The following is a 13,432-nucleotide window of genomic DNA, read 5'->3' as shown; positions in this document are numbered from 1 at the left end:
AGCCCGCCCCACCCCCGTCCTGTCCTCTTTACTCCAAACTCCAGCACGACCTTTGGTGGACATCTGTATCTGTATTTCCAGGACTCTTTCCTTGTTTATCCTGGCGTCTAAGGTGAGGGGGCCAGGGATGTTCTGTGTGCTGTGGGCGAGGCTGACTTTCTGTCCTTCCCAGCTATAAGGATGGACGGTTAAAGGACCAGTGCAAAGAGGCCAGGTCCCTTATTCATTTGTAACAGAGGGAAATGCCTGGGAGTTCCCACGAAGGGATTTAGACCAGTTCCAAAGAGAGGTCTGGGAGGCCTTGTTCATACGCTTGGCTCTCTCTCATGGTGCATGGATCTCTCATGGATTTTCATGGTGCAGGCTGGGCCAGAGTGAATAGGCCTCCATAGAATCTCAGCATCAATTTGCAGGCGACAGAGATGTGACCTCAGACCTGAAAGCTTAAGTCTGTGCTGTGGCTAGTGTCTTTTTGTTATTTATTTACTTACGGCCCAAATTCTGAAGGGGTTCTTCAAGGGCCACCCTAAAGAGAGGCCCTTGGAAATGAGACATTCTAGGAGAGACACGTCCTCCATTGCACCATGTTGGTGTGTGATGGCGTGGACAGCACATGGGTGGGAACCCAGTAACTCGAGAGAGGACAGTGCAGGCAGGGAAGGCTCATCTGCTAGACCAGGGAAGCGAGAAACTTTATTGTTCTAATCCAGAGGGAGAAAGTGTACCCAGTTTTTAGATTACAGAGCCGGATCTTGGGTCAAAAAGTAGAAGGTGCAGGTCTGAAATGAGCAGCTTCCCATCGGCAGAGGTGGGCTGGGTCCCTGAGCTCTGGGTTCAGGTCAGCGGCCCCATCCAGGCAGGTCCGCTCTCCACGTGGCCGACCTGGAGGTTCAGAGCCCAGGGAACTCCCCACAGATGGAGAGTCTCAGCAAGGACAGAATTTGGACTTCGAAACAGGAATTGGGGTCAATCGCCAGTGCAGTACCTTTAGGAAGAAAGAGAAGCATTTTATTTAAAAGACCACTTAATCGCTCTAAGACCCCTAAGTAGAGTGGATATATTGTGAGTTGCACCTAGATCAGATGTGATGTTCAGCACAACTTTACTAGCCAGAGACTTGGGAACAAAATGGAAGATCTCATCAGTGCTGCACTAACTGCCTCCATATGCCTTTTCCTATTTCTTTTATCGCTCTTTAATCATCCTCGTTAACCCCCCAGCCCCTCAAGTTCTCTGTGTTTTCCTGCTGGAAGTTCCTGTTATGAAGAAGCCTTGTACCTTGGGTTAGTTTACGCTAAGATGTAAGTGACAGGCAACAGCTTAATGGGAAGTGGTTATTGACTCTCTCTGGAGCAGCAGACAGATTTTGCAGTCTTGTCTGATAGCTTTCCAAGCCCGTCACCACTGATCTCCCACCATATCCCCAGCAGGGATGCCAGCCCCTGAGCCGTTCCTTTCCCAGCATGTGGTCCATAACTATCAGGGTCCTGCCTTCCAGCATCTGGACAGCCAGAGAAAAAGGAGGACTGAGAACCCCAAAGCAGTGGGCCTCCTACGTAGGATGCCAAGCACAGTGCTGCTTGGGCAGGGGGAGGGGAGGGGAGGATGAAACTTTGGGTCAGGTGAGAGTATCACCAGCTGTCCAATCCCGATGGTGAAATGACTGTCCTCAACCTTCTGGTAAAGCCAAGTTAACTCTGCTGCCTGTTCTCAGTGATCCCTGGTGTCAGGAAATCTTCGCTGCCACCAGGGGGAAATACATTTCAGGGCTCATTAGTTTTTATACCCAGTAGCAAAGAAATGGAATTGACCTGAAAACTGTCATTAGAGTTTGCTAAACACCTAAAAATCATACTGCACCATTTGCCTCAACCATGGTCTTCAGTTTCTAGTTAAGTTATTAACACACCTTCTTTTTGCTCTTGGGCAAAGTAGGTGGGGACCTGTCGGCACACATCCTTGATGGGCACTCCATACTGGGCTAAGTTCTTGACCCGGCTGGGTAAAACAGCGTAGGTCAGGCCTCGAGTGGATGGATAATGCTTTAAAGCCTGGAAGAGGTGACCTTTCAAAACGGTGAGACAGCAGATAGAGGTGGTGCAGCAAGGAAGAAGAGCGAGAAACCTATTCCAGTGCACAAAAATAGCCATGAACTTGCCCTTGAGTTTTGTCTATAGCAGCAATACCCTGTCTGACCACAAGGTGATGACATTACTCCAAAAAAATCTGTGTGTGAGCCTGTGTGTCCCTGAAAGGCTGTACTCCTTTCACCCTTAAATTCTCAACTCTCCCAGCCTCCAGTGCTTTTCTCATCTCTAAAATTATGTGTTTCATTTATACCACGCTTTTGCTTGTTATAAATCAGATGAGGGGAATACTTTCTACCTCTCTGTTAAAAAATTGACAAATTGTTTTATTTTTATGTGACCCAAAGTGCATTTTTTTCCCCCAAGACTCAGCAACCCACCTGAAATGGACATTCATTTTGCCCAAATGTCCTGGGCGGGTTATTTAAGCAAATGATGCCAGATTTCAATGATTTGCCAAGGACCTCCTGCTGCTTTTTAATTTATTTGACAGCCCTTGTCATTTAAGAGGCTGAGAGGGAGAGAGTTTCAGCAGTCTGGGTTCATTTTAAACTAAAGATAATATGTGTGTGTATGTGTGTAAAGGGTGTGCAGGGGAGGAGAGAAGGCATGAGGATAAAAATACTCTATTAGTTCACTCTAATATTTATATTCAACTACTTATATTCACTAACATGTAGCTCACACCCTTTTGGAATAAACTAAAATTATGTCATCGTATGGAGTTTCCATTGGTCCATTTTCATTCATATGATGTAATTTAAATGGGCCACGGACTGGACTTGGAGTCCTTTGCACGGCGATAGAATTTCATGCGCATTAAGAACAAGTATGAACTGAATTCCCCTGTGTACACAGCACCATCCTAGGAGGTCAGGATGTAGAGTTGGAAAACACCAAACTAGGAGGGGACCACAGTGAGCTGGTTTCACTTACCTGGTGGTCCAGGGCCTTACTAATATCGTCCAAAGTTGGACAGCTTCATCCATCTTGGCTAGGACACAGGCCATCTTGCTAAACAGCTTAGCCTCCAGAAGGGCCTTAAAGCAACACAGCAGAACCCTGTCATTCATTCAGTCACAGTATAGTGGCCTCCTACTTGCCATCAGTGCTGCACGTAGCTGGTTCTTCAGACTGTGGCATGGAGCATACTGGCGTAGCGCGGCCCTGGGCGCCAGAGCAAAGCGCCAGCGGCAGGACTGGCCATGCACACGGGGCCCTGCTGCCCCCGAGGGCCCGTGGCACTGTCACTGCTGCAGGCACCACGGGAAGGTATCCCCCGGGGCACTCTGCATACCCTTCACAGACCGGTGGGGCTGGAGGGGTAGGGCGTCAGCCCCAGAAACAAAGCTGAATTTAAGGTCCTGTTCAAGGTCCTCAGCCGCCTCCATGACCCTCAGCTTCCCCATCTGTAAAGCAGGAGAAGTAGACCCTCTCCCGCGGGGATGCCATGAAGGGATGAGACAAGATACTGCCTGCTTGTGAAGCCAGTGTGTGAGGTAGACTGCTCTCCGGATGTACAGGGTGAGGAGGCGCCTCGGCCCGGACCTCTAGACTCAGATCCTGGCTCTGGGTCTGCCACTGACCACTCCTGACGTGGCCCTGGACCTGACCTTCAGCCTCTCTGAGTTTTGCAGTAAAGCCGAGGTTCTCCAGCTGAGTCTGACTGAGCCCGTCTCCCTCCTCCAACCAGAGCAGTTCTGACTTCCATTCCATAGAGTGGCATTTTGTGAAATCTTTCGTTGGAAGAAAAGTCTCTACGGCTTAAAACAGAGTTGGAAATCCCTGGACTGCATCCCTTTGAGGAGGACTCGGGAGCCGTGTCCTCAACGAAATCAGCAGCAGGTCAGGTGAAGATTGAGGGAGATGGTGTTTGGGAAGGAGAGCATGGGAGGTCCAGGCAGGAGCAGAGAGAAAGCCTGTGTTTGCGGGGTCTGTCCTGAGCTGTCCAGTGTGGAAGTAGGAGGGGAGCTTCCAAACAGCAGGGGTTGGACAGCAGAAGCCCATCCAGGGAGTAAGGGAGTGTGGGCTTCTCTTTCATTTTATCCTCTCGGAGCCCTTTCCGGTAGGAAAGGCAGCTGTTGATTCTGCTTTGCAGATGAGGAAACTGAGGTGCACAAAGGCTGAGCCATATCTCTGGTTATAGAGCTTTTCTATCAGGGAGGTGTCCCTTCCCCCTCCTGCCTCTTTCTGCCAGGTCATACCTCACCATACCCAATCATCTGGGCAAGTGGAAGCAAGGTTTCTAAAAGTGAAAATAAATTATTCTCCTGCTTTTGAAATAAACTGATTAAAATCTGAGATCAAGACAAAAGACCTCCATAGCACATACCAGTTATAAGAAATCTGGGTTCTTGAAATGGCTCTCTTATTTCAGAGGCCTTCAGGAGCCCTGTGAAGTCAACACAGGAGAGGAACACAAAGGGGTGTGGGATCCCTAGAGATCACAGAAGTTCCTACTGCGGTCACTGGCTCAAAAAGAAGTCACTGCAAATGCAAGAAAGCTGGTCCCTTATCTAAAGAGGTGTATTCCCTCAAGATCCTAAACCTAGAGAAGGTCTATGTAGACAGGGTCCTCTTCTCTCTGGAAAAGCATAAGGCAAAATGTTGGAGCAGGCAAGGCTTTCTTTGGCATTTGTAATGAACGTGTTCCACATCTTACGTTCTCGAAGTCCAAGATTCCATCCCATTCATTCAAAACCTTGTTGTCTCGGATGCTGGCCGTACCTCGAAAGGCATTGACACGGATGCCCTGGGTCCCAACAGATCCATCCAGTGGATGGCTGTCACTGATGTTCTGGGGACCAGGCTTAGTCCAAAGACACTACTGAAACTGCCCTTAACAAATCTAATGACTGTTACAACACTAAATGCAAAGGTCATTTCTCAGACCTCCTCTTATTTGACAAAACAGCAGCATTTGGCACCGTTGTGGGCCTCAGTGAGCCTCCGGGACACACACGTTTGCCTGTTTGTTTCCATCATTCTGACCAGCCTTCTCCCTTTCACTCCCCCAGCCTCGAAATGTGGATGGTCCTAGACCTTAGTCTTTGGACCTTTCCTCTTTTCTGTCTACACTTAGCTCACTTAGTGATTTCACCCACTGTGTTATGGCTTTAAATACAGTCTCAACTCTAAACATTCCCAAGGCTGTGTGTCCAGCCCAACTCTCTCTCGACCCCCAGACTCATGCATCTAATTCTCTACTTGATGTCTAATCATCTGAAAGTCAACACGTTCAGAACTGATCTCCACCCCCGCCAACCTGCTGCCCACAGTCTCCATCTCAGTGAATGGAACCACCATCCTTCTCTCCACTAAGGTCAGTGCTGTTGGAGTCATCTTGACTCTTCTTTCCTTCCCACCCATATCCAACTGAGAAGAAAATCTTTTCAGCTGTACCTTCAAAATATATACAGGATTAAATAACTTCTCATCGACTCTGCTACTACTACCCTCATTTAATCCGCCCCCTGGAATCTTTTGAAAGCCTCCTAACAAGTGTTTGTCAGAGCACCCCGGTTAAATCCCAAGGCAGACCAAACCCAGCTGTAGCTTCCTATCTCATGCAGTATAAAAGCCACATGAGTTACAGGGACCTACTGGGTCCCACAGGGTCAGACCTCTGTTACCTCTCTGCCTTCACTTGCAACTCTTGTTCCTCTCACCTGTCAGCTCTGGCTACTCTGGCTTCTCCACTGTTCTTTGCTCAGGGCCTTTGCACGTTTTGTTCCATCTGTCTGGAACATTTACTCCCAGGAATCCGAGTTTTGCTTCCTCATCTTTTTTTTTTTTTTTTAAACATCTTTATTGGAGTATAATTGCTTTACAATGGTGTGTTAGTTTCTGCTTTATAACAAAGTGAATCAGTTATACATATACATATATCCCCATATCTCTTCCCTCTTGCCTCTCCCTCCCACCCTCCCTATCCCACCCCTCTAGGTGGTCACAAAGCACCGAGCTGATCTCCCTGTGCTATGCAGCTGCTTCCCACTAGCTATCTATTTTACGTTTGGTAGTGTATATATGTCCATGCCACTCTCTCACTTCGTCTCAGCTTACCCTTCCCCCTCCCTGTGTCCTCAAGTCCATTCTCTAGTAGGTCTGGCAGGATGGGAATAAAGACACTTCCTCATCTTTTGTGATCAAGATGTAACCTCCCTGGGAGCCCTGTCTAAGACTGAGGACGCCACCCCTGACATTCTCTTTCCCCTCTTGCTTTCTTTTTCTCTGTCACACTGATCACTCTATGTAGTTTGCCTCTAAAAATCATACCGTTTCTTCCTGTAGGATGTAAGCTCTCTGAAGTTAGGGACTCCTGTCTGCTTTGTTTACTGCTGTATCCCCAACCCATAAAACAATAGCACCTAGGTCCTCAATCAATGATGGTGAATGAAGCAGTAAATAATTTCCGTAAGTGCCCTCAACCAAAAAGAGTGTCACGAGAGAGAATAACAATGAGGACCCAATTCAGTTGCCGGGGGAGTAGTTGGGGAAGGGTCAGGCCTTTCTGAGAAGTGACTTTTGGGCTAAGACCTTCCAGAAGCCTGGGTGTGGCCAGTTAGACGTGTGGGGTTGGGTGGGGAAGCAGCCTGATGCACGGTTTGGGTTTGCTGGGGACTGAGAGGTTTCTTGAGTGCCAGAGGAAAGTACCAGGCCAACCAGGATGCGTGGGTCACTCTGGAGGAGGGAGAAGAGCGTGTCCCCAGCAGAGGCTGGGAAAAGCGCCAGTACTCGGCGGGAAAGGTAGTGGGTGCAGGCTGGGTGGCCATGGAGGCTGGACCTGGGTGGTTTTCTATTATCTGTGTGATGGGAGCCACCAGAGGGTCTTTAAAAAACCTCTTCTAGGGCTTCCCTGGTGGCGCAGTGGTTGAGAATCTGCCTGCCAATGCAGGGGACACGGGTTCGAGCCCTGGTCTGGGAAGATCCCACATGCCGCGGAGCAACTGGGCCCGTGAGCCACAACTACTGAGCCTGCGCGTCTGGAGCCTGTGCTCCGCAACAAGAGAGGTCGCGATAGTGAGAAGCCTGTGCATCGCGATGAAGAGTGGCCCCCGCTTGCCACAACTAGAGAAAGCCCTCGCACAGAAACGAAGACCCAACGCAGCCAAAAATAAATAAATGAATAAATAAAAATTAAAAAAAAACCTCTTCTAGCTCTCTGCGGAGAACGGATTGGAGGCCAGTATGAGTGAATGTGGAGACGTGTTATCTCCTGGTAATAAGGGTTCTGAAAGCCGGTCTGGGTTTTATGAGCTTCATTCCAGATTCATTCCAGGCCCTTGGGGTGAGGGTGAGGCGCCAGGCTTGAGCTATTGCTACCTTGTCTCTTGGGGTTGGATAGAGCGGGCAGATTGGGAGCTGCCTAATTTCAGTTCATATAGGCACTTGCTGTGAATTGCTAAGTGGGTGAGATCGGAGTGGTTTCTTGATAAAGAGAGAGCTTGTCAAGGGGGATTTCGGAGCCATTTTCCCCATCAAATCAATAGAGGTGTTAATCCTCAATCTAGATAACAGAATAATGCACTTGCAGACATTGGCTTTAAACCCCACTGCAGATGAAGCAACTGTCAAGGACCTCGGCTGCCAGCAGACAGGCCTGGATGATGAAGAATGCCAGGCATGCAGGGCTGGGACTGTGGACCGTGGACATTCCAGGCCTGACTCCCCTCCGTGGGCACAGGGGCGGGGCCCACGAGCTTCTGGATGGCCTGATGCTTTACTGCCTGCCGGCATCATACCCAGTGGCAGGAAGAAACCCATCCTGTGCCAGATTGTAGGGTGGGATTTCCTGGCCCAGCCTCTTTAAGGCAAAAACTATGATTTAGGAAAAGAGATTGGCCGACAGACAAGCATCGTAACAGTTTTGTCCTACACGGACGTAGAGAACAGACTGGTGGTTGCCAGTGGGGAGAAGGTTGGGAGAGGGATGGAGTGGGAGTTTGGGGTTAGCAGATGTAACCTTTTACATATAGAATGGATAAACAACAAGGTCCTACTGTAAAAAAATAAAAAATAAGTAAATAAAATAAATCTTTAAACAGGATGAGAACATTACTGAGCATCTTGAAAATAAAGTTCACCCCAACACTCTCACAAAGTTATGATTATTCTCGCATAATTTCTCCTGGTATTTTCCCATGGGAATTTATTAATATAATTTCCATAAATAAATGTGGTGTTCTACTTTTTTTATAACGATATATTTCAATTAATCATTTAAAGACATTTAAAAAGCAGGGGGAAGCAGAGGATATACAAATACAAAATCCAAAAGGGTTTTTTTTCTAATTATATGCATAACGTTGCAACGAATGTCTTGGTGTGAAAACATTTTTATTCTTTTGTATTATTTCTATAAGATAAACTCCCAGAAGTAGATTGAAATTGAAACACATCATGTGTTTGAAACACATTATGATTCATGATACACACTGCCCAAATGCTTTTCAAAGTATTGTGTTTATTTGCACTTTCACCCATAATGTATGCATATACAAATTTTATGGCAATAAACATTATTCTTTTTAAAAAGTTTTAATGGTTTAAGTATGACATCGAATCTTATTTTTGTTTTAGTTTTATCTCCTTGATTATAGATGACTGAATATTTTTCCATAAGATTTTCTTTCTTCTTTCTTTTTTTAACTAATTCCTTGCTATTTGTAATTCCTGGATGAGCCTCAGCTTCCTCTTCTGTAAAATGGGGATGTTAGCAGTATTACCTTATAGGATTGTTGTAAGGGTTAATTAGTCAGAGCAGTGTTGGATGGTCATAGGCTTAGATTGGATGTCATCTAGATTATCTGGCTTTGGATGCCAGCTCTGATATTTGAAAGCTGATGGAGGTAGGGATTAGCAAGTTCACATTGCCAAGAGCAGGAGGGATTGGACATATCGTTGTGGCCATCTTTGGAAAATACCATCTATCACATTAGTCAGTTTCTTCTTTAAATAAGTCTCTAATTACACAAATAGTGCGTCCTTTTAAAACATGAAAGTTAAGGTTAGTGTCCCTTTTGACCAGCACCTCAATTCCCATCTCCTCTCCAAAGGTGACTACCATATTTTGTCTGGTGAACATCTGATGGGACCTTTTGCCTGTGCATACCTACATGCACGTACACACATGCCCACAGGCATCCATAGAAAATCTGTAGTGTTTCTAATGGCTCACATTAATAGTATCGTACTGTATGTATTTCATTTCAATGTGATTTTTCATTCAACACATCCAGAGATTGTACTATGTCATGCACTGAGATCTCCCTCATCCTTTTCCATTTGAGCACAATATAGATATAGTATAGTTTATTGAATAATTACACTATTCACCAACACAAAATGAGTGTCCTTTTCCCAGACTCTCTCTGACAGTTAAATGTTTTCAATTTTTGCAGTCGAATTGGTGAAAATGACATGATAATTGTTTTACTTTGCATTTCTTGGATTATTAAGTGAATATTTTCATAAGCTTATTGACCATTTGCTTTTCTTTTGACTTGCTTATTTTTATACTTTGCTCTTGTTTTGAGTCATTTAAAAATTCATTTGTAGGATTTTCTTTATATAATATTCATTTGTTGCAAAATTCTTCTCTCATACTTTCACTTATTTAACTTTGTTTACACTCTTTTGATGAACAGAATTTTTAGAATGTTGATGTAATCAATTTTATCAGTCACTTAGGTTATGGTTTTGTTTTGTGGGTTTTAAAATATTTTGAAGTCTTTGTTACTCCCCAAACATTTTCCTTTAATACTATATAATTGCGTTTTGTAAGTTTAGATCTACAATTCGTTTAGGATTAAGTTTTATGACAGTGTCACTTAGGTCTTAATGGGCAGTCAGTTGTTCTAATCCCATTTATTGAATTCTTCCCCCTTTTATTTAAAATAGTATCTTTATTGTATGCTAAATTCCCATATATGCAGAGATCCTTCTGGATTTTCCATTGTGCTACACTGATCCATCTGCTTACTCTTGTGACAATATCCCAGTTTGTATAACTATAGCTTTCTAACATATTTTTTCCCCGTCTTTATTCTTATTTTTCAAATTTGTCTTGACTATTCTTGCCCATTCAGTCTTCCATAGGAATTTAGAATCAACTTATTAGGAGCTTTCGATTGGCAATGCGTTGAATTTCTTAACTAACTTGGAAAGACTTAACAAATACTTTTCTGTTTGTAAACTTGTCTTTTTTTTCCTTCTTGCTTAGCATCCCTAACTGTAGCATGCAATTCGCAAAGCAGCCACAGGGTGGCGGTAGGAGCAAAGAAGGTGAAACTCGGGCCCCTCATGAGAGACCCGGGAAGCCAGGAAGCCCTTGAGAGAGGAGAACGCTTGTGGCAGAGTGAGCTGGCAATTATCTGCACGTAACACCTTACACTTCTTTTGCATAATTTACAAATATTTCATTTACATTATTTCCCTTGGAATAGGTGATGAAGGTGATCTTTCCCCATTTTATAGGTGAAAGAATGAAACATGAAGACGTGCAGCCAGTCTGGGAGGATGCAGTGCCCACACCCTCCGTGCCAAGCCCAGTGCTCTTTCCACTTCATCCTCGTGCAGATTTCAGACTTCTCCACACCAGACAAAAGGAAAGCAAAATTAGTTAAAGCTAAAATTCAAAGCGACAGCAGGAAAATGTGTGCAGGACCGTCATCCCTACGTTCAAAATCTTAGTGTCACTTCTGTGTGTCCCCCTCTCCTTTCCCTAATTTAGGTGGTCCCTAAAGCTCTGAATCTTTCCTTTGTGACATATCTCACATCTGCCTTTTCTCTCCTCCCAACATCATCATCTTCATCTCACTTCTGATGGCACCCATGACTCCAGGTTTCCCCTCCAACTCATCCCCTTCACCAAGGTAATACCTTTTGTCAGTCAGAGATGGGGAAACTGGGACAAAGAAGGTTATTGTTTCAAGGATGGGATGACTGGGGTTGAATGGGAAGTTGGTGGGGCTTCCAAAGCAGGCGGGACCTTCCGAGAACATTTGGGTGGGTCGATGTACAAGGTGCCGAGGGCGTGGGAAGCTTCGACATGGTCAGGTGGTTGTCGCTATCTGATTACCTGGTAGGGCTTGGGGAGGGAAGATGCAACAGGAAGCAGGTGAGGGGCTATTCAAAGATAGGCAGGCAGGGACCTTGTGGTTTTCCCGGAGATCAGTTCATGCCTCATGGGTCAGCAGGACCACAGTCACACTCAACCATGGCCCAGACTTTGGAATCCCTTGTGCTCTAGGCCATGCTAATTCCGACAGCCTTGAGCCAGTTGCTTCTGGTGACTCAGGGATCTGGTGACTGAGCCCTTGTCCTATGCCTCAGGATTGGGGCTTTATTTTATATCCGGACCCAGTAGTGGTCTTGTACCTGAGCGGCTGACTTGGCTCTGAGCTCAGCTCCCCAGTTCTTCCAGCTCCAGGGTCCTGCCTTGGGTCCTGAGGGCCTGGTCCTAAGCCAGCCTCGCAGGTCTCCCTGACCCTGGACATCTGCCTCCCTGGAGCGCCAACTCTTTTCGGCCCCAGACTCCCTGCTGCCTGATTCTACTCCCAGGCCAGGGCGCCTCCCGCTGTGACCCTTACTCCCTTCCTGGAACTTCCCGACCTGCACACCTGCCCCGACCCACCGGGCTCTGCCTGCCTCACAGCATTCCCCGCATCTGCTGCGGCCCCGCCCGTGGCACCTCTCTCGGTTCTACTGTCGCCCTCAAGGAGCCTCTTGAGGTGCCTCCAAGGCCAAGGGCATGTAGTCCGTGGACCCCAGGCAATGGGCAGAGCAGGCAGTCATGTTGGGAGAAGCACCAGGCAGCGCCGGGCAGCACGGGGCAACCCCTCACCACTTATCACCGAGAGGCTGCTGAAAAAGAGCACCTTCTGGGACCTGTTTTCCAAGAAGACTCCCTGAGTCACGGTGGAAATGTGACCCCGGGCCACGCCTCTCAGCACTTGCTGCTTCTACTTCCTACAGCTTTAAGAAGAGAAGTCAGAAACCTCAGTTTTGCCTTATAATGCAAAGTGGGGCAACTCTTTGGGAAGGCGGGGCTGTGACTCAGGGAAGCCTGCAGGGGGGCCTGAGAGAAGGGTTCTGTGCAAGTGTAGTTCAGATGTTCACACACACGCACACACACACACACACACAAACACACGAGCTGTGCTCTGGTCTGGGAGAAGGATAGGATTCCTTCACCCACCACACACATGCAAGCCTTATAGCTCCTCTTTGTGTTTTGTGAATTCTTTTCCTCTAAATTCACAGAATCTGGATTCATTATTGCAAGTATGGGCATGGGGAGGCGAGGTGTTTATTCCCGCCATCTAAAAAAGCAGGTCTACAGGAACTGTGCCTCTAAAAGGAAAACATCAGCTCAAAGGGCCCAGCACAGGGCAGGGGCAGGAAAAAGATGGAAACCTTAGCCAATCCGGTGAACAGAATCAGAAATTGTGTTAGATTTAAAAAAAAATTTCACTAGACAGCAAACATTTTTAAAGCAAGCATTCCACAACCTTAAAAAAAAAAAAAAAAAACACTTTATTTGAAGGGTCATAAAAGCCAAAACATTTTCACTCCATTCTTCCTTAGTCCCACCCTACACCCCAAGTGGATGGCGGTAGATCCCTATGTAAGTGCAATAAAATAAGGAGAATTGGAAAAAGACACTTTCCCCTCTCTTTTGGGCTCCAGTTGACCCTGTGGCCTGGCAACAGGGGACGCTGGATAATTTGTTGAGTGAATTGGGGAGTGGTCTGGCCCCTGGAGAAGGACAAGGAAGTTTGAACTATTAGGGCAGGTTGGGGAGGACCAAGAAACACTTGATCCAAGTGTTTCTCTTGGATCAAGTCACCTCCCTGTGCAGCCACTGCTGCCCATTCAAACCCCTGTGTGTGGCCGATAGAGATTTTTGGTGGCTGTGGCCCGTACGCTTCCACCCGTGTTCCTACTCAAGGATCAAGGATCACCCCAAGCCCCCCGGACAACAGCTGCCAGCCTTGCCCCTCTCTAAGCCCCTGAGGTTCCTTCACATCGTATCTCATTTCCAACTTAGCCACCCAACACTCAATACTGTTCTGTACCCATCCTCAAAACCTTTTTTTTTTTGGCCACACAGCAAGGCATGTGGGATCTTAGTTCCCCGACCAGGGATCGAACCCGTGCACCTTGCAGTGGAAGCATGGAGTCTTAACCACTGGACCGCCAGGGAAGTCCCTGTCCTTATAAACAGAAGGCCCGCCTTACCTCCTTGCCCAAGCTCCAACTATAATGCCATCTTGTTAGCGGGCTATTCCTCTGCCTCTTTCTTCCACACCCAGGATCCCCAAGTTAATCTAACCTTTTTC

General features: G+C 46.7%; 1 protein-coding gene across 1 annotated transcript; it reads right to left on the bottom strand.

The window, feature by feature from the left end:
* Nucleotides 1–890: 890 nt before the first annotated feature.
* LOC137777372 (gastrokine-3-like) lies at nt 891–5,429 on the bottom strand. Its single transcript, XM_068564160.1, is given in 6 exon segments — nt 891–985; nt 1,910–2,051; nt 3,024–3,064; nt 3,067–3,127; nt 4,750–4,884; nt 5,295–5,429. Coding segments are annotated over 6 exon segments (609 nt in total).
* Nucleotides 5,430–13,432: the final 8,003 nt, after the last annotated feature.

The sequence above is a fragment of the Eschrichtius robustus genome, chromosome 15 (assembly GCF_028021215.1).
Source record: "Eschrichtius robustus isolate mEscRob2 chromosome 15, mEscRob2.pri, whole genome shotgun sequence".
NCBI lineage: Eukaryota > Metazoa > Chordata > Mammalia > Artiodactyla > Eschrichtiidae > Eschrichtius > Eschrichtius robustus.
The sequence above is the reverse complement of the archived record's forward strand: the minus strand, read 5'-3'. Positions and strand labels throughout refer to the sequence as shown.